A 20,363-nucleotide genomic window follows, 5' to 3' on the forward strand; every position below is an offset into this window, starting at 1 on the left:
TTTTTTTTTTTTCATAAGCAATACATTGGAAAAAGGAAAAAGAAATTACAGAGGGGGGAACAAAAGCAGCACTAATATGATCTGGAGCATAAAGTTACTGAAGGGAACAAGGTTTGCATTTTATTAACAAGTAACCAAGTACAACACTTGCAGACAATGGATAAACTAAGAAGATTCCGACCCAAAACATAAATTAAACATATAAATAAAACCAAACATAGATGTGAGATAGCAAACAAAAGCAAAGGCCTAAACCACATGCAATTTTATTACAAATAGAAACAAGAGGCCGAAACTAGTAATCTTCAGGAGCCAAGGGCTGGTGGGTGTGATGGGGGACCTCTGTGGGAATCACCATGTACTCATACACTAGGCCTGCAAAGCCACCGCCTAGAAGGGGACCAACCCAGTAGATCCAGTGGTTCTTCCATCTCCACCCGACCAAAGCCGGGCCAAAAGCTCGGGCGGGGTTCATGCACGCTCCGTCAAACGGCCCGCCCGCCAGGATATTCGCTCCGACAATGAAGCCGATCGCCAGCGGCGCAATCGTCCCCAAGCTACCCCGTTTGGGATCGATGGCAGTTGCAAAAACAGTGTAAACCAGCGTGAATGTCATAATGATCTCGAATATAAGCCCATGCCACTCCCCTACACCTGCCGTTACGGAGAACCCCACTGGTCTCTGAAATCAACACCAAAAACATCATAACAATAATTTCAGCATTTGTTTTTTAAAAAAAGAAAAATTAGATCTTCCAAAAAGTGTTTTTACTAAATAAAAAGTTGTGTTATGCAAAAATTAGTCCGTTTAATAAAAAAACTTAAAAAGCATATTCCGACTCATCCATAAAAAGAGATGATCCTTATAATTTTCTTTAAATTTATAAATCTCATATCTAAGCGTCTAAAATAAGTTAAAATAAATCCTGCATGAAAATGGTGTAACATAAATGCTTAGATGAGATGTAAGATATATAAATTTGAGAATCTCAAATTTAGAAAAATTTTTAGAGTATCTCAATTCATGAGTTGGGGTCTCAGAATGAAGAGAAGGCATGGATACCCGTCTTAAAATAAAAATAATAAAGTGGGCATGTTGTACCATGTTATTGGTGACAAGCCTGAGCAAGAGCGCTGCCACAACAGCGCCCAAAAGCTGGGCAATCCAGTAGAAGACGGCGCGGAGAACGGAGATCCTTCCGCCGAGAAGGGTGCCCATGGTGACGGCAGGATTGACATGGCCGCCGGAAATATTCATGCTGACTGACACTGCCACAAAGAGGGAGAATGCATGCGCCAGCGCGACGACCACTAGCTCCGACGGCGTCGTCCCTGTATCCTTGTAGTATATCTTCCCTGCCAAAACACAAACCACATGAATTTTATACAAACACCATAAATTCTAGGGAGGATAGAAAACAACTGAAGATATATAATTACCCAGAGCTAGTAAAGAGCCTTCCCCTGCAAACACAAAGATGAAAGTGGCGATGAATTCCGACAAGGCGGCTCTCATTGTGTCAGGGTGGGTGGCATCTTCCGCCCTCCCAAACGCATATCTCCGTGGCATGATGGCAAGAAACAAATAAATACTACTTCTTTTCTTCTTCTTTTTTTTTTTTTTTTGAAGCCTTTTTCGAACAACCACAGTACTTTCGTAGCAAAATCCCGCCGATGATGATTATCCCTGCGCTGGCGGAATGAAAATGGTGGAGAGAAGGAGGAGATGATATGAGGAAAGCAGAGTGGGTGAGAGTGTTTGCATGGCTGAAAGGTGGAAGTTAACTGAATAAATCGGCCAAATGGGGGATGGGGTTGGAAGGACACATGGCGGCACGGCGTGCGCCGAGGTTGACACGTAGATGTATTAACAATTGATTCCAATTCCAGCTGGAAGGTACAGTCTTTATCTATTTCTTGCTTTGAAAGTATTCCCCACATCCAAACGGATGCGTTTGGACACAAGCTTAACTTTGTCCTGGACTGGATATGGATTATAGTTATACATGAGAAGATTATTTGGTGTATTCAATCCTATCTATTATACCCCCGGATTCATACAAAGTACTCCATCCTCCCGGATCAAGTTAGACTCTGACTTCGTCGGCAGATTCTGTAATTTGTAGTTTCTTATATTACAAAATTTAGGCTATTTCTTTATATTAAAACGATTGAAAAATGTTACTTATTAAAATTGTAGGCATGTTATTGAGGCAGTTATAAAGAATTTTTGTCAGAAAATTATTTTTTCTTCACTTTTGCTGAGATGCTTATTTTTCAGAAAAGCAAAAGACAAATTTTTTTGCTGAAAGCTTTTTTAGAATATAGATAATTTCTCAAGAAACTGATAAAAATATATTCAATTCTCAATTGTAACATGCCACATTTTTAATAAGTAGCATTTTTCAATAATTTCGATGTAAGAAAATGACCTAAATTCCGTAATTTCATGTATCCAATCACGTCGGTTAAACCCGATTTCGTGCAAAGTACTTTATCCACATGAATCAAGTTAGACTCTGAGTCCACCATAAGCGTGGTCCTAAATAATTGTTTACACCGAAGAGGATTCGTTGGATTATGATTCAACATAATTTCTTTTTTTTTTTAAAAAAAAATTGTAGTAATTTCTCAAATTACAGAATTTAATTCATTTTGTTTACATCGAAATGCTTGAAAAATGCCACCTATTAAAATTGTAGCATGTTATCGAGGCAGTCAAAAAGAATTTTTCTTCGAAAATATTCTTTCTTCACTTTTTCTAAGAAGACGCTTCTTCTTTAGAAAAGCAAAAGACAAATTTTTTGCTGAAAGATTTTTTAAAATATAGAGAGTAAGAAACTAATAAAAATATATTTAATTCTCAATTGTAACATGTCACCTTTTTAGTAAGTAGGATTTTTTAATCATTTCGATATAAAGAAAATGACCTAAATTCCGTAATTTGATAATCGTAGGAAATTAGAATCCAATAAATTGACCTTCTTGCATAAATAAACAATAATTGCTGCTATTTATGTAAATGGGTACATTCAAATAAATGTTACAAGCTCTTTCCATGTCTACCTACTCAATGAAAGTGCAAATGCCGTCAAGAGTTTCTCAACATTCTTATGAGCATTTCTATAGTATCATTGCCCTAGTCATTTTCTCTGTTTTCTTGCTCGATTGCTTCTATTCTTCTCAATTAGTCATTTTCTCTGTTTTCTTGCTCGATTGCTTCTATTCTTGTCAACACTTCACTCATATTTGGACGCTTCTCTGGCACCATTTCTGTACACTCAAGAGCCATCTCTGTGAGCTTCAACATCTTATCATGCCCTTCTGCTGCTGCTACTATCTCCAAATCCAATATGTCCGTTGACCAATCGGTGTTCACTACCGTTTTGACCCATTCCGAAAGATCATCAATTTTCCTGCCATCTCCCCTTGAAGTATCACCAGCCACCCTGCCAGTTATGATCTCTAGTGACACTAGTCCAAAGCAATAGATATCAGTTTTGTGTGTCAGCTTCTTTCCCTGAGAAAACTCCGGTGATTTGCTGATGGCCAGCCTTTCAGAGGATTTCCTAGAAGGCAGGAGGGGTAAGATGCCAAAATCTGTCAGCTTAGAATGGTAACCTTGGCTGCTGCAATGTATGAGGATGTTGGATGATTTAAGGTTGCCATGGGGAACCTTGTGAGAAGGCAAGGATTGATGAAGGAAACAAGACCCTTTGCTGTGCCTTTGATGATTGCCATTCTTGTAGACCAGTTCAAAGGTATTCTTCCAACTCCTCTATTTTCTAGCAATTAATCACATATTTTGGATGTTAATTAACACCTTCATATATATATATATATATATATATATTAAAATTAGTGGAAAGAAGTGATCAAACTCACCATGTAAAAGGTCGAACAAGTTGCCATTTGGGACAAACTCGTATATAACCAACTTCTCCTCCCTTGAATGGTAGAAAGAGAGAATCTCCACAAGATTTCCATGCCTCACTTTTCCCAGCAGCTGCATTTGCTGGACAAATTCCTTCTTGCTCAAGTCATTCATGTTTTTGAGCCTCTTCACTGCAATCACAGGACCCGTTTCCATTGTTGCTTTATATGTAGAGCCTAGTTGCCCCTCCCCCAACACTCCCGCAGATGCCCTTAGTAAATCATCCAAGTCAAAGCTTGGCACCTCCTTGTTGAAGAATTGCAACTCCACTGTCCTTTCAGAATCCTCTGTTCTCTCTGCATGCGGCATTTCCTCTGCCTGCTGCTTCCTTTCTGTTTTTTCTTCTCCAAGCACCCTTTTGCAATAGCACAAGAAAACTAGCATGACAAGTGAAGGAACCAGGACAGCTGCTGTCACAATCAAAGCAATACTCCATTCTTTGAGACTGTTCTTCTTGTTGTCCTGCGGTGGAATGACAGGAGCAGGAGATGGAGCAGGACATAATGTTTCCAAAGGGCTTCCACATAGATCCGAGTTATGATCATAGGAGCTTCTAGAGAATCTTTGCAGCACACCCGTTTCAGGAATCCGGCCTCCAAGATGATTATAAGACACATTGATAGCCGTCAGTGTTGTTTGATCAAAAGGAGGAATCTGCCCATCTGCATAATTCTCTTGCAGCTCCAGATGTTTTAGCACAGGCAACTTAGTGTAATCCAAAGGAATTGACCCAGAGAAGCGGTTAACTGATAGCAACACATACTCCAAGTGCATGAGATTTGTGAGATTTGGAAGAGAACCATAGATTGAATTGTTCTTAAAGCTGAGTTTGCTTAAGAAAGTTAAGTTCTTCAGAAATGTAGGCGGGAGGAAACCTGTGAGCTGAATTCCTTCAAGTACAAGGTGGAAAACATGCCAGTTTGAGCAAACAATGCCAACCCATTGGCTCTGATTGTTGATACAAGGTGGTCCGGTCCAATTATGATGCAAATTTGCATTGGAAGTGACAGAATCCCTCAGCTGCAGCAAATCATCTCTTTCTTCTGGGTGGTACTGCTGAACCTCAATGGATATAGTGATGCTGGGCAACTGAATCAATGAAAATACAGATACTAGAATTATGTTTAGAGCCAAATTCATGTTGAAATAGATGGAGAAAAAGAAACAAGGCACTGTTTTTCTGGGATGAAAATTGTAGTGCATAAAGTCATATGTTGTCTCTATTATATGATTTATAACAGAGTTTTGACGAAGTGTGCGAGGAAAAACTTGTTAATTATACTCAAAAACGTAAGTAACAAAGAGTGTTTATGTGTTTTTTTCTTTACATAAACCAAAAAAATATGAGAGATTTGGACTTCGTTGCGAATGCCAGCTCAAACCAAGCATGAGGTTTCTATATAGATATTGTAATCAATTGGAATCGACTTGCCAGTTAATTAAGTTTTATTACATTTATTTAATGAGCATAACTGCTCATGTATGCGGACCAAAAGTCAAATTATTATTATTAACATGTTGATGGAGTGAGTGTATTTGAAATTGATCAAAATTAAAAGGAAAAACTTTCACTTACCCTTGAAGTATAGGCGCTTTTGCAATCATACTCAAGAAGTTTAACAATTTGCAAAGCTGATATCCTATGTTTTAACCTCTTTTTATTACACCATTCCGTTATAATTTTACCATCAACCCTAATGTTATGCAAGGGTGTAATTAAAAGAGACTAAAATATAAGAATACAAACATTAAAAATTTTTAAATTTCAAAGAGATAATTGCAAAATCGCCTCTACATAAAAAATTTCCCATTTTAATTGTCTAAAATGGTCTAACCATGTGCAATGATGCCAATGAAGACCAATGATTGTGCCAATTAAAAAAAAAAAAAAAAAGAGAGAGTGAGAGATTGTCTAAAGCCTCAAAGATATTTGGAATTTTGTTTTTCTCTCTAGGCAAAGCTTACTTTATTCTGCTTAGGTCACGGCAAACCTACATTCTTCCATATTGATTTAAAGTACTATTTAACCACTTTCAAGCATTAATAAATAACGTAAGACCACTATTCACACTTGTAACATAATTGAACACTTTCAACCATTTAACTCTTTTTGAACGGTATTGAAAAGACTTAAAATATCTAAACTGTATTGTTAGTATAATGACCGTACACCGATCATTAAGAGAGGATTTTGCAAGAGAAGGAGATTAGAGGGTTTGCCATGGGTGGAATGGTGGAATGGTGGATTCAGCAAGCTAATTAGGCGTAACTAAGTGAAAGCCACTCTGTTCTATTTATGAATTTTCACTAGTAATTTGTTAATAAAATGGAGATTTCTTCCTTATGTTTGTTAGGAGTGGGCAAGCCGTTGGCTGAATTGGTGGAGTGAAAAATTAGTTGTTGGACATTATATCTTTGTGACAATGCACTTGGATCCTTGCTGATTGTTTGGGCGACAAGCTATTAAGCCTTCTAGACTCTTTAACGATGCACTGTCATCCTAGTTTGCCTTTCAATTGTGGCCTGACAGGCCCTTTGGTGGTTTGACTCATTAGGAGATCGTTGGTAATTAGGCCCTCCAATAGTCCCTCAATTCTCTTGAACAACTTGAGCTGATAGTTGTTAATAGGAATTTATGTTTATGGGCTTGTTGATAATCCCCATGCCAATTCCCTTAAGCGACTTGGACTAACAATCGTTCATGGGTGTTGAAGCATTTTTTGGATCTAACAGTCTCCGTTTGGTGTGATCTTCACGTTTTTCGAGGTGTCTCTAATCAACGACCTTCGGGCTCCTACAAAATAATAAGAGCATCAAAGGGGTCTACGGGGAAGGCCCCGTAGACCCTCCGATGCTTAAGTTAGCAGTCGTATATAGGGTCAAAATGTAGCCGGAGCTAGCAATGTATTGAGAAATAATGACCGATCCCTTTTACCTATGTCTTGAGTTCTCTTTTATAGGGTTTTATCTCTGTAACTGCTTCCTTGATCTTCTCCCTTCAGATGATTGAAGAATCAATTGAAATAGTTGGGAGATAATGTGAGGTAGTTGAGATAACGTAGGACCTTATGAGATAATTAAGGGTTGTTGAGAGATAGTGGGACCCATAGTGGATTTTATCCCCAACAGTTACCCCCCGATTTCCATGGCTGACTTGTCCAGTTGGTCGGGCATCGGGAATCTTATGCGTATTTGGGACCGAAGCCCTGGAGCTCTTGAAGCTGGCCTTTCTGTTTTGTAATTATATACTTGGAATCATTAAATATAGGACTTTTTGGGTCGATCAAACTGTTAGTCATTTCATTTGCTTGCAATGATATTATTTATGCATTACTCCTAGCAATCTCGACAGTAATTTATGAATTACCTGTGATTGCTCAGTAGAGTGCTCTTGGCTAAGTGCTAGGCCTCAGGAAATATTTAACCTTTTTCGAACACACCTTCCTTGCAGGATTTACGTTCTTGATAGGTTATTTGTTTAACCTTTTTCGAACACACCTTCTTTGAAGGATTTACGTTCTTGACAGGTTAGTTGTTTAACCTTTTTCGAACACACCTTCTTTGAAGGATTTACGTTCTTGACAGGTTAAACTTAGAAAGGTGCCTTAATTATGTTTCCCGAGTTTGATCTCAGGAAAGTTTTTTGGCAGTGTCTCCTTTAGACTCCGGAAAACTTCGGATGTACTTCCCTTTTGACTCGGGAAAACTTCGGTTGTACTTCCCTTTTGACTCAGGAAAACTTCTTTATTTTTCTCAAAAGAGAATGAGTTATAGTCTCTTCGACTGTGTTCCTCACAAACATTCTCAGGAAAGCGCCTCGAGTATCTCACTGAGTTGTTCTTGGGGAATGTCTCTTGGCTATGTTCCACCGAGGAGCCTCTTTTGATTGAAGTGTCAAGCCGCTCACTCCTGTTATGTTGTCATGGTTTCTTGGGGCTAGTCTCGCTTCTCCTACAACATATCAAGGTGTAGCTTGAGGCTTTCATTATTGCACTTGAGCCGAAACACTTCTTGATCCAACCCTGGCTGGGATGACTGCCTCATTTGCGCTCACCAAGCCGTTTCTTCAAATTTCAGAGATGATCTTCAAACTAGATACCCCCCATTCTTGGATATGTGACTCTCGGGATCCTTTTGTTCGGATTCCTAGAAAATCTCGGGATCACGTGAACTTTCGGCAAGATCCGACAATAGCCAGCGAGGGTGAGGCAATCATGGACTTAGCAGGGAGAGGCGAAGCTCAGCGAAGCTTGGCCTTGGTGTGGCAAAGCAATGCTCGGCCGTATGAGGCGGAGTGATGCTCGGCCGTATGAAACTATACGCTTTTTGATCATGTTCTTGTAAGCCACCAAAAGGAAGTTCCGCTTCTTGGAAATGAGCTCCCTTTGTCCACCATGATATCCCATAAATTGTGAAATGGCTTTTCATGAGCTCAATATTTAGAGCAATTAGGAAGCCCAGTTTCTTCGCATCTTGGGATGGAACTCCGTGGTGTGCTCGGGGCTCAAGGCTTTAGTAGGCAGAGCGTCTTGTTGGCAACCATTTAATGGCAGCTCGGGAACAAACTCCTCATACATTGAACTTTTCCTGCATGTATTTGGTTATAAGATGCATATAATATAAAAATAGAATATGTACCCCCCATTCTATGTGGCAGGAGTGGCATCAATGACGAGACACTTAAATTGAGTAATAAGTTCAGTGGATAGGAGTTGCTCTGGCTGATACTTCCTGGCTGACATTTGCTCATCTTTGTGCCTAGCCACTTTTGGCATGCCTTCACACAAGCTTTTATAACAAGCCTTGGAAGAGTGAGCGTTAGCTTGGGGCTAAGCTGATAGTATGTCTGCCAAAATGGACAACTTCTTCTTGCCATTCTTTGTTTTGAACCCATATGGGTTTGTGCAAGAAGGGTTTAACCATTAAGCCATAGTTTTGTTTTGGGGTCTGCACAAAACTACAAACACTAACCATACGAGTCCTTTTAGACTGCATAATAAATTAGTGATAGAACATAAAACTTTATCATCTACTGAGATGAAGGTTAGTATAGAGATTCCACAATTATCATGAAACACTTTTAATAGCTAGTGTTAATGAATCAGATCTTGAAAATAAAAGAAGATACAAGGGAAAACAAGTACTTATCTCAGATGTTGTTTATTGGTATCTATCAAATGTGTTTCTTTACTTCTCGGTGATCCAAGAAGTCACCAAGTGTGGGTAGCCGTCGGTGCCGAAGAGGGGTCGGCGCTAGTGGCTCTGAGGAGGGCTTGTTCATGGGAGCCCGAGAGCATATTTGCTTCTCTGAAATGAGTTACTCGGTTGAGTTTGTTTCAGAAGGTTGGGTGCTATACTCTGTCGGGCTTGAGTAGAGGCACCAGATCTGCTTTACACTGCTCAGATTTCAAGTTTGTGTCATCTCGGGATGGAATGAAGTGCTTTTGTACTCTAAGCCACATTGTGCACTTTTTCCTCTCAGTTATTCACTGCACAAAATTAAAAGAAGAATATAGAGAATGTTGCACTAAAATCGAGTAACCGCATGCCTTCTTACGGTGTATGAAACACAGTTGACTATTATTAAGCCCAAGCAACCATAATCCCAGGAAATCAGAACTAAGGATGTAGAATGCTATTAAAGCTAAAATATGACAAAGTTGTTTTCACGAGAGGAGCAGGCCTCTCACAAAAGGACATATTAGACACCCAATGATTTTTGAATTGCAATTGGCTTTCACCAAGACCAAAATTTAGTATTATTCTAATCAGGCATGCATTTATTTTAATGCATTAAAACACATCTTCAACAGAGACATTCTTGTATTATTGTCTCTTCATCAAGAGCCACGAGCATATGTATTTAGAATTGTAAATTGTGCTTTGATTATGTTAAATGACATAACCATTTAACCATTATAAATATAAGTATACTTATTTATGGCAATTGATGTAAAAAGAAATATTGTTTTTGGTTTTAAATGCAGAAGGAATCTTCTTTTTACGAATCCCGTAGTCATCAACCTGATGAGGTCAATGAGCTTTTGCTTTTAAACAAAGCTTGCAAAAAGGCAAATTAGGCATAAAGAGATATGCGCTTTTTTTTTATATGTGAAACCTATGCAAGAAGTGAACATGCTTTTTCACAGTTGGCTAAAAAATCACATACAACTAAATAAAATAAGTTCACATAGACTTATCTGGTAGGGCGAGGCTTCCTTGGGAGGCGGAATGATGTGCGGGCCTCGGGAGGTGGAGTGATCCTCAAAATATTTCTCCTCGGGAAATTTGCTCCTTAGAATTTTTGCTTCACGGATTTTTGGCTCGGAAATCTCTCGAAAATTCATCCATAGACTCTTGAATTTTTCTTCGAAAAATTTATGAGTTTGTCTAGGAATTTCGGTTTGAGTTTTTTTTGCACAAAAGAAGAAAGACACCAAGCATGAGTTTGTCTAGGAATTTCGGTCTGAGTTTTTTTTGCAAAAAGGAGAAAGACACCAAGCAAGTGCATGCATCCAAGTAATATAATAATGAATTGAGCATTAATAAACCTAGAAAATTATTTTCATTTTGGTTCCTTGAAGCTAAGGACTTCGTGCTCTCAAAGTAGTTGGCTCTTGGGATTTTTTCCTTGGAATTGTTCCTTTCGAGTTGTGACTCTCAGGATTCTTCCTCATAATTTTTCCCTTAAGAGTTCTCTTGAGATCCTTGGAATTTTTCCCTTAAGAGTCATCTCTTGAGATTTTTCCTCGGAATTTTTCCCTGAGTTGTGACTCTCGGGATTTTTCTTTGGAAAATTTCTTGGAATTTGACTCGAAATTTTATTCTCGGATTTTTCTGCACAAAATGAGAACAAGTGCATGCATCCAAGCAAAATATAATTGATAATTATAAATCTAAGAAGAGGGGTCGGTGAACCTGAGTTTGGGTTGGCGACCCGAGATTGTTTTGCCGAAGGTCAGACTTGGCAAGACTTGGTGTCCGGCGAACCTGAAGTGGCGATCGGCATAGACTGAGGGGTTGGCCACTGTGAAATGTTTGAGCTTCCTAGGCTTGCAACCCAAGTTGTAGGATCGCATGCAGGAGATCGCGACCCCCTGGAATAACACTGCAAGCCCATTTGCTTGAGCTCGTAAACTTAATTCAGGACCGTTTCACCACTCATCTCAAGGTGAGTCGGTGGCCATTCGTGTGGATCAGCAAGCTTGAGGGGAGTCGGTCAGGTGCATCATGTCATGCAGTAATGCTGATTCTATCTTACTCTCATTAACTTAGCTTGGCAGTATCTTTCAAGCAGACGATGGTATTGCTGGCGAGCCTCTTGAGATTGAACCATGGACATCACCCGTGAGATAGCTTCATCAATAGCCACATCCACTTTCTCTTTTTTGCGACTTAAGAATGTCGTCATCTTTAGACCGTCTGAGGCCCTACTCTGCAATCTTGGCAAGCTTAGAAGCTGTGACTCGGCACACCTGGTGACTCGGCGGACTCGGGCCTCGGGTCTCGGCTCTCAGCAGACTCAAGACTCGGCTCTCTCAGGCCTCGGGTCTCGGCTCTCAGCAGACTCAGGACTCGGGTCTCGGCTCTCTTTAGCCTTAGGCCTCGGCTCACTCAGGCCTCAGGTCTCGGCTCTCTTCAGCCTCAAATCTCGGCTTTCTTCAACCTCTGGTCTCGGCTCTCTTCAGCCTCAGGTCTCGGCTCTCTCTAGCCTCAGGTCTCGGCTCTCTTCAGCCTCAGGTCTCGGCTTTCTTCAGCCTCAGGTCTCAGCTCTCTCAACCTCAGGTCTCGGCTGTCTTCAACCTTTGGTCTCGGCTCTCTTTAGCCTCAGGTCTCGGCTCTCTCTAGCCTCAGGTCTCGGCTCTCTTCAGCCTCAAGTCTCGGCTTTCTTCAGCCTCGGGTCTCAGCTCTCTCAACCTCAGGTCTCGGCTCTCAGCAGACTCAGGTCTTGAATTTTTGCAGACTCAGGCCTCGGGTCTCGGTTCTCAGCAGACTCAGGTCTTGAATTTTTGCAGACTCAGGCCTCGGGTCTCGGCTCTCAGCAGACTCAGGTCTTGAATTTCTCAGGCCTCGGGTCTTGGCTCTCTTCAGCCTCAAGTCTCGGCTCTTAGCAGACTCGAGTCTCAGATTTCTGCAGACTTGGGCCTCGGGTCTCGGCTCTCTGCAGACTCAGGCCTCGGGCCTGGGACTCTTCATCCTCTGGCTCTCGGACTTTTTTGCGGGATGACCTAGCCTCGAAATTTTTTGGCTCTTTTTTTTTTTTTTTGTTTGCAGGCTTGCTAGTGAACCTTCAAGCTCACTGGCGAGGGTGGCAAGGCTTGGCCATTTTAAGTCCGAATGAGACTCCGACACGGCAAGTCTGAAGGCAAGTCTGAATGAAGCTCGGCGACTGACGATGATGAGACAAGGTTGGAGAGCTTGGCTGAGTTTACCGAGTCTCGACAGGCTCGGCGATCCTCTATAACCACGGGCTTGACCTCCAAGTCACCGAGTGTGGGTAGGAGCCGGTGCTGAGACTGGGTCGTTCATGGGAACCCGAGGCTGGGTCGGTGCCGGCAACTCTGAGGAGGGCTCGCTCGTGGAAGCCCGAGAGCAGGTTCGGCCAAGGCTTGTCTGAGTGAAGTTCAGACATGGCGATGAAGCAAGGTCGGCGAGACTGTCACGTTGCAGATGGTGATCCCGGAGGCAGCGGATCTCTGCCGGAGAGGCTCAGCCATGGCGAGTCCAAGTGACTCCCGGCAAACCTGAAATGGCTTGAAGCGGGAGCCAGCGGCAAACCTGAATCTTCGTCCGGCCGGGGCTGTTCTGAGGCAAATTTGATGCTCAGGTCGTGGGACACCTGCCTTGGAGCATTCTGGCTTGCCGGTGCGTGGCTCAACGAGGAGGATAAGCACCATGCAAGAGATGATTAGCTTTCTTCTTTTTTCTCTAAGAAGACACACGTCAGAGCTGCTAAAGTAGACATTGTCTCCTTTTGGTCAAATGGATCAGATCTTGAGGCTTTCTTGGAGCCTCTTTATTAATATTTTTTTTCTTCTAAAAGGACACATGGCAGAAATATTTTCTCTACTTGCACCATATACCCTTTTGCTTTATTGCTTTATGGTGCGTTAGATGCGAGGCAGCTCATAAAGGGGCAAAAATGTGATGTTTTCTCTGCTTTGGCCGAGACTGTCAGCTTTTTTTTTTTTTTTTTTTTTGGCCTCAAGCCTTTTGCTTTGAAAGACCCCACGCCTCTCGCCGGTTGAGAATTTTTCTCATATTCTTTCCCTGCATAGTCATTATCTAGGGGAGAAGCATAATTCCCAATAAAAAAGTAGAGATTATCACAAGGAGAAGTAAGATAGCGCTGAGATTTGTCATTAAAGACAATTTTCTATTGAATTTGATACCAGTATATGTACTTTGTGGTGGTCGTGCTATGCATATATGAAGTGCTCAATATTCTATATGCATAGTCATTATATAAACCCGATGCATATACAAGCTTTAATTTATCTCTTTCTTTAACTTGGCTTAGTCCACAAATAATTATGGAATTACCCTTGGGGGTTTCTTGGGGAATGATTGCTTCCTTTCCTCCCTTCATATTTCTTCCACCTCTTTCATGTAAAATTAAAAGTGAAGAGGAAATAAACAGAGAAATCACATTCTTTTTGTTTATAAATCTTGTGTTTCTAGGGATTGTTGAAGCAACTTATGCGTTTAATATTCATAAAATTTAGCATCTATTTAAATCACTAAATGTTGAATATTAGAAACTTTATACTACAGGGTTGCCTTTAACAAAGAAAGTAGAAAGGCTAGGTAACACGTGGTCAGATAAGCATAGGCTCACATGTTTTTTAGATTTCCCTTAAAAGTGCCTACGTAACAGAATATGAGAAAGCAACATAATATTTGCTTCTTTTAAAGAAAAGTCCCCTTCGTCAAAATCAAGATATAACATTATTCAATTACTCTATGTCAGATTTGTATTTACTTATACGTTTATGACAAATATGAGTAGAAAAAAGAACAACTTATCTTGTGTAGTTGACTGAGGCGGTGGATCTGATTCAGCGTCGGTGAATGCAAATTTGTCATCTTTTGCCCGTCAGATAAATGTAAATCTGGCGAAAGCAAACACGATTTGGTATATGTACACGCAGATCGCCATGGAGTGGATATGGGATCCATGAGTATAGATCTGTGCAGATCTAGTTCCGGTTGGTCAATGTATCGCCCGAACGCATGATCACCACCATAATGGATTTTGATTTTGTAAGAACGTTGTCGTTTCCCACAGACGGCGCCAAACTGTTGAAGCATTTTTTTGGATCTAACAGTCTCCGTTTGGTGTGATCTTCACGTTTTTCGAGGTGTCTCTAATCAACGACCTTCGGGCTCCTACAAAATAATAAGAGCATCAAAGGGGTCTACGGGGAAGGCCCCGTAGACCCTCCGATGCTTAAGTTAGCAGTCGTATATAGGGTCAAAATGTAGCCGGAGCTAGCAATGGATTGAGAAATAATGACCGATCCCCTTTACCTATGTCTTGAGTTCTCTTTTATAGGGTTTTATCTCTGTAACTGCTTTATCTCTGTAACTGCTTCCTTGATCTTCTCCCTTCAGATGATTGAAGAATCAATTGAAATAGTTGGGAGATAATGTAAGGTAGTTGAGATAACGTAGGACCTTATGAGTCGTATATAGGGTCAAAATGTAGCCGGAGCTAGCAATGGATTGAGAAATAATGACCGATCCCCTTTACCTATGTCTTGAGTTCTCTTTTATAGGGTTTTATCTCTGTAACTGCTTCCTTGATCTTCTCCCTTCAGATGATTGAAGAATCAATTGAAATAGTTGGGAGATAATGTGAGGTAGTTGAGATAACGTAGGACCTTATGAGATAATTAAGGGTTGTTGAGAGATAGTGAGACCTATAGTGGATTTTATCCCCAACAATGGGAATTTATGTTCTTGTGTTGCTGTCAAGTTCCGGCAAGACTTAGGTTAGAAAGTTTTTTTTTTTTTTTTTTTTTGTTTTTTTTTGGAACGATTTAGGTTAGAAAGTTGTTATAGTTTAAAGGCTCGGAGGATAGTCAGGTGATGTACCGTTTGACGTGAATGTGCTTTGTATTAGTACCATATGACTTGGCGAAGTACACAATTAATGCAATCGTTTGTGAAATGATGTCGTTTAGGCATCGCTAGACCTCGGTGGCATGGGGAAGACAGCTAGACATACGTTGCTAGGTGGTGCCATAATGGATGTTGGGATTATATATCAAAGATACAATGAAAAGGTCTCAAAAATAGCATCAAGAAAGCATGACATCATATTATACAAAATAAAAAACTGCAAGAGAGATTCTCATAGAATTTTAAGACTTCTAAACCTTATCCTCAATTCTGATTAAAAGACCAAAAATGTCAGCTCTAAAAAGGCTCACGTCTACATAAACTCTCTTTAAATAGGCTCACGTCTCCTAGTAAAAGTAGTCTTAGGTTTCCTTGTCATAAAAAGACTTGGCAAACCTAACCTCCAATCTATCATATACACAACCACGTATGGGGAAATACTTGTGCAATAAATCTAGGACTCTAGGTCCCCTTATGCCATTTGCAACCAGATTGGAGACTGCCCAAGAACCAAGTGCAATGACCAACTTTTCAGTTATAGCATACTTCTCTAATATATTCTTTACTCTTGAGTACGATTTTTCTGGACAAAAATTAGCAATAAACTGGTTTAGCTACAAACTAGTTAATAAATTGTCAAGTGTTCCTTAACATGTGAGAAGCACATGTTACTAAAAAATTAGATTTTGGTTTGTTTTAGCGTAAAATATTTTATGAAAAATATTTTGCGTATTTTTTGGTGTTTGATGTGACAAAAAATAATAGTCAAACGAAAATAGTATTGAAAAATGGTTTCCGTTTTTAAATTTTGTAAACCATTTTTCGACAATTTTTCATTCTCAAACCGCTTGACCACTACCAGTTCTCTCAGACTACTACTGGACCATGCCTACCCTTTGCTGGAGGTTACTAGAATTTGCCGACCTTTTTTGCTAGAATTCAGAAACATGGGCGAGAGGAAACCTGTGAGCTGAATTCTTTCAAGCACAAGGTGGACAACATGCCAGTTTGAGCAAACAATGCCAACCCATTGGCTATGATTGTTGATACAAGGTGGTCCGGTCCAATTATGATGCAAATTTGCATTGGAACTGTATGGCTCCATTTTGTGGATGATTCAATTAGTTTTTGCAATCCAGCTGCAGTCTAGGACATCCGGATTACTCTTGACTAATCAGCACACTCAAAAGTCACTTGAGAAAGGCTATACTCGCAGTTAATGATTACAACTCTTTTGAGATTTGGAAGAGGGTAAAGATTAGTACTTTGAAGAATAGTAAACTGTATTTCTCTGGTCTATCATGTTAAAAGCAAAACAAGCATACATGATACAACCTCTTACCCAAAAGTCTGGTCCACCGCCACTCAAGGAAAAAACGGTCAGCTCACACCGAGTTTCCGTTTGAGGTGGCAGAGAGTCAGAGACAAAAAAAAAAAAAAAAAAAAAAAAAAAAAAGGAGGTAACTTCACTTACATGTTAAATAAGTCAGATGATGCGTTTTTTTCAAACATTCTAGTGTTTAAAAACTCTCACTTAGGTGTATCAAACTTTTGTTTCGTTTCAAATTTCACAGTCCATTAAGATTTAACAGTAAATCATAACGGAAGAATGTGAAATTCTTAAAATACCCTAATTTTCTATTAAAAGATAATTTTTGTTGTTTTTTTTTAAAAAAACTCTTAATCTGTGGGTTCACTGATGGATCCAACCCACTCGTCTTATGGCCCACAGGTCATATTATTATTATTTTTTTTAAAAAAAAAAACCATCATGGGGACCCTCCTTAGTATGTTTGTTAAAGGGTTTTAGTTCGATATTGTAGCAAAAATTGATTTATGTGAAAAAAAAAAAAAAAAGAGTAAGAACGTTAAAAAAGTAAGAATGTTTGGTATGGAATAATGAATTTTTTTTGTTTTGTAGTGATTTTTTTATTTGAATAGTGACAAACGGAGTAGAGATTTTCGGCTGCCAAGAGTCAGCCAAGTGTCTGCCAAGTGAGATTTTTTTATTTTTTAGTTTTTAATTGAAGAGGAAAGAGGTTACAATGGAGATTATGGATGACTGAATTTGAGGCATTAGCACCAAATTTAAGGTATTAGCACCAAATTTAGGATGATCAAATCCCTTTAAAGTGATACTATCCCTAAAGAGTTAACATTCCACCTCTAAGTTTTAGTTTTGAATCCAAAAATGAGTTTTGAGGCATAAGAATTCAAATATTAGCTCATAGAAATTTTGCTAACAAAAAAAAAAAAAAAAAAAAAGCAACAGAATTTTCATTTCATTTTTTTTTGTTATTATTATTTTAGTTTTTAGAGGCAGCCACGTGTTGGACGGCGCTTGGCTGCTTCAATTTGGCCGCCGCATAAACAGACCTAATAAAAAGTGATTACTTTGAAACGCCTCCAAATTTAAAATCCTCATTTAAAAGAGATTACTTTGAATCATCATATCTCTTAGTAGAGAGAATTAGCAGACGTACGATTGATTGCTTAGAATTAATATCCTTGTACCACTCCTTATTTGCTTAAAAAAAATAAATGTAGACGATTGATTATTTTAAGAGAATTATATGGATTATTTCACTTTTCTTCCCTTCCCATTTCTACAACACCTTGCCGACACCACCTTCTGATTCATTTTATTATTTTTATTTTATATTATTTTTTCCCTTTCCACCCCTCAAACAACGCACCTTTGTCATCTTTATATTTCTTTTACTCTCTTCTTATTATTTATTATTTATCTCTTCGTTTATTTCTCTACACTCTCTCTCTCTTTTCTCATTCTCCCTCCTCTCTTTGCACGGCAGCTCCCTTTAGAGGAAGAAGAAAAAAAAAAGGTGAAGAGAAAAAGAAGAGAAGCAGCAGATTGAAGAAAAGCAGAAGAAGAAAAAAAAAAGGAGAAGAGAAGAAGAAGAGAAGCAAAAAAAAAAAAAAGATAAGATAAGAAGATTTTTTGGGTTTTTGAAGATTAATTTGTTGGGTTTAACCGTTTAAGTTTGGGTTTTTTTATTTTTCAGGTTGATTTTTTTATTTGGGTTTTTGATTTTTTGAAGATTTTTTCGGTTTGAGTTTGAGTTTTTGAAGATGGAAAAAAGAAGAGAGAGGGAGTGAGAAAATGGAGAAAAAGAGAGAGCAGGAGAAAAGAAGAGAGAGAGAGAGATCGAGTGAGAAAATGGAGAAAAGAAGAGAGGGAGCTGCGCAGCTCCCTCACGGCATGCCGTGCAGAGAAATTACAAAAAAAAAATAATTTAATTGAAAAATAATTTAAATTAATAAATTTTTTAATTGAAAAAAAAATTCAGAATTTTTTTTTTTAAAAAAAGAAAAATTATTTTTTTTAATAATTTTTTAAAATTTGCTGACGTGTGCAATTTTGACACGTTAGTAAATTTCTGACGTGTTATATTTTAACATGTCAAAATTGACACGTCAGTAAATTTTGATGTGTTAAACAGTAACACGTCAATAAAAAAATTTTACTGACTCCTATGTTTCTGACATTTAACACATGTCAGAAACGCCACATCAAAAAAGTTTTCTAACGTATTAGACACCATGACATGTCAGAAAACTCTAGTAAGAAAAAAAATGATTTTTTGTAGTGAAACATAAATATTTTTTGTTTAAGAATGGGTTAAGAGTGTTGGATGGAAGTTTCACACCGTCAATTCACTTTTATTTAAATTAAATATTTTACGTGTTGGGAATTACTTATTAAAAGAGAATTTAAGCCTATGTGTGAGGGGAAGTGTTAGTAATAATTGAGTAATTAATTTTACTTTTTCTTATCAGTTTAAACTTTTAGAATAACTGATAATTTAACAAGGTACTTTCCGTTTGGTTTGGGCTTTGAGGTGGTGGAGACAACATGAGTCGCTCACAAAAAAAAAAAAAAAAAAAAAGAAGTCAAATTAAGCCATCGCATAACTACGCGTTCTTTCCACTACTGATCATAAAGGAGATGGTGATTTTGACGTATGTGCCCAACTACGTGGTTCCGAGATCGTTGAAGATCTGGAGAGTTGACCCATGGCATGGCATGGTGGGTAATTGATGTTTGAGTGTTAAGTTCATGTCATGGTCATGTCAAAATATGATAAACTTTAATTTAATTTATTTAATTAAATGAGATAGATTTTTAATTTCAATTCGTTAATTTCACATGGAATTTACAACTCGTATAAAAAATTAACAACCTAAAAATTGCATGTAGAGTTTAAGCTTTATCGAGATTTAGGTACTAACTCACTAAATTCATGTTAAATTCAAGTTAATTCACGGGTCAAATCAAAAATCTAGTCCGCTGCTTTGCTGGGTTACTAGCTCAACATGAGTCATTAAGAAGATAAGCTAAGGCTTTACTAAGTTCGATATCTAGGGGTGCTATCAAATTCTCATTTGTTTATAGATTTTGAATTGTGATCTTAATTTTGGGTTTTGGTGACTGTTCTAATGGAAGTCATGATTGTCCTTTGACATGTGAATTGTGAGTAGTATTGGTACTTTTTATCAGCATTTAATGCTTTTGTGTAAATAAAGTTGAAGAATTGGACAAAATTTTTATTGTCACGGCTGGAGAAGGAAAATCTTGCAAGGGATACAAGGAAAAATTTCAAAATACTTGAAATTAAAATGAACTAAGAACATATGAAGAGCTTACTTGTAAAGTACTTCAACAGGTATAGCATGAAACCCTATAGAATTATAACAATGAAAATTGCAATTGTCTCCTAGTTCATGAATTAAGCGAAAAATGGATTTTGTACAACCTCAGTCATTCTGTTGTTGCTACCATAAACTAAAGCTCCGTTTGTTTTAATTTCAAATCAAAGCACTAATAAGAATAATCGAAAACGAAATAAGGAAAACTTTTATACATTACTACATTAGATTGAATTTCAAGCTCAATTTTCAGTAAGGCAAAAATATTCTTATAAATTCGAAAATAATAATAATAATTAAAAAAAAAAAAAAAAAAAAGGCACGCCACCCCTTGGTTTTTCATTTTTCCTTTTTTTTTTTTTTTTTTTAAATTCTTTTTAAAAAAAATTAGAAAAGATTTATTATATCATTATTTTATGATAATACTCCAACAAGGTAATATTGTGGCATACAAGTCACAGTATCTTATACTTTCTAAACTATGCCATAAACATTATACTTAATAATGTGGATAATTTTATCATTACATAAAAAAATAAAGAAAATATAGTATTGTGGCTTAGAGGTGCATGCCTTGTCCATCACAGAAATTGCATGGAAGTTTGATCCTCCAAGACTTACCCTTGCAAACGCTCCA

The 20,363-nt window shown here is 38.4% G+C and overlaps 1 protein-coding gene and 1 pseudogene across 1 annotated transcript; both read right to left on the reverse strand.

Annotated features, from left to right (window-relative positions):
• Nucleotides 1–94: 94 nt before the first annotated feature.
• On the reverse strand, nucleotides 95–1,759 carry LOC132184011 (probable aquaporin TIP3-2). Its single transcript, XM_059597491.1, has 3 exons — nucleotides 1,441–1,759; nucleotides 1,103–1,356; nucleotides 95–682 (listed from the first exon to the last, which is right to left on the reverse strand). The coding sequence occupies exons 1-3, from the start codon at nucleotides 1,568–1,570 to the stop codon at nucleotides 296–298; spliced, it is 771 nt and encodes a 256-aa protein (XP_059453474.1). The 5' UTR covers nucleotides 1,571–1,759; the 3' UTR covers nucleotides 95–295.
• A 1,384-nt stretch (nucleotides 1,760–3,143) lies between these two features.
• LOC132185180 (probable inactive receptor kinase At2g26730) lies at nucleotides 3,144–5,074 on the reverse strand (annotated as a pseudogene).
• Between the last annotated feature and the right edge of the window lie 15,289 nt (nucleotides 5,075–20,363).

Source organism: Corylus avellana, chromosome ca6 (assembly GCF_901000735.1).
Source record: "Corylus avellana chromosome ca6, CavTom2PMs-1.0".
NCBI lineage: Eukaryota > Viridiplantae > Streptophyta > Magnoliopsida > Fagales > Betulaceae > Corylus > Corylus avellana.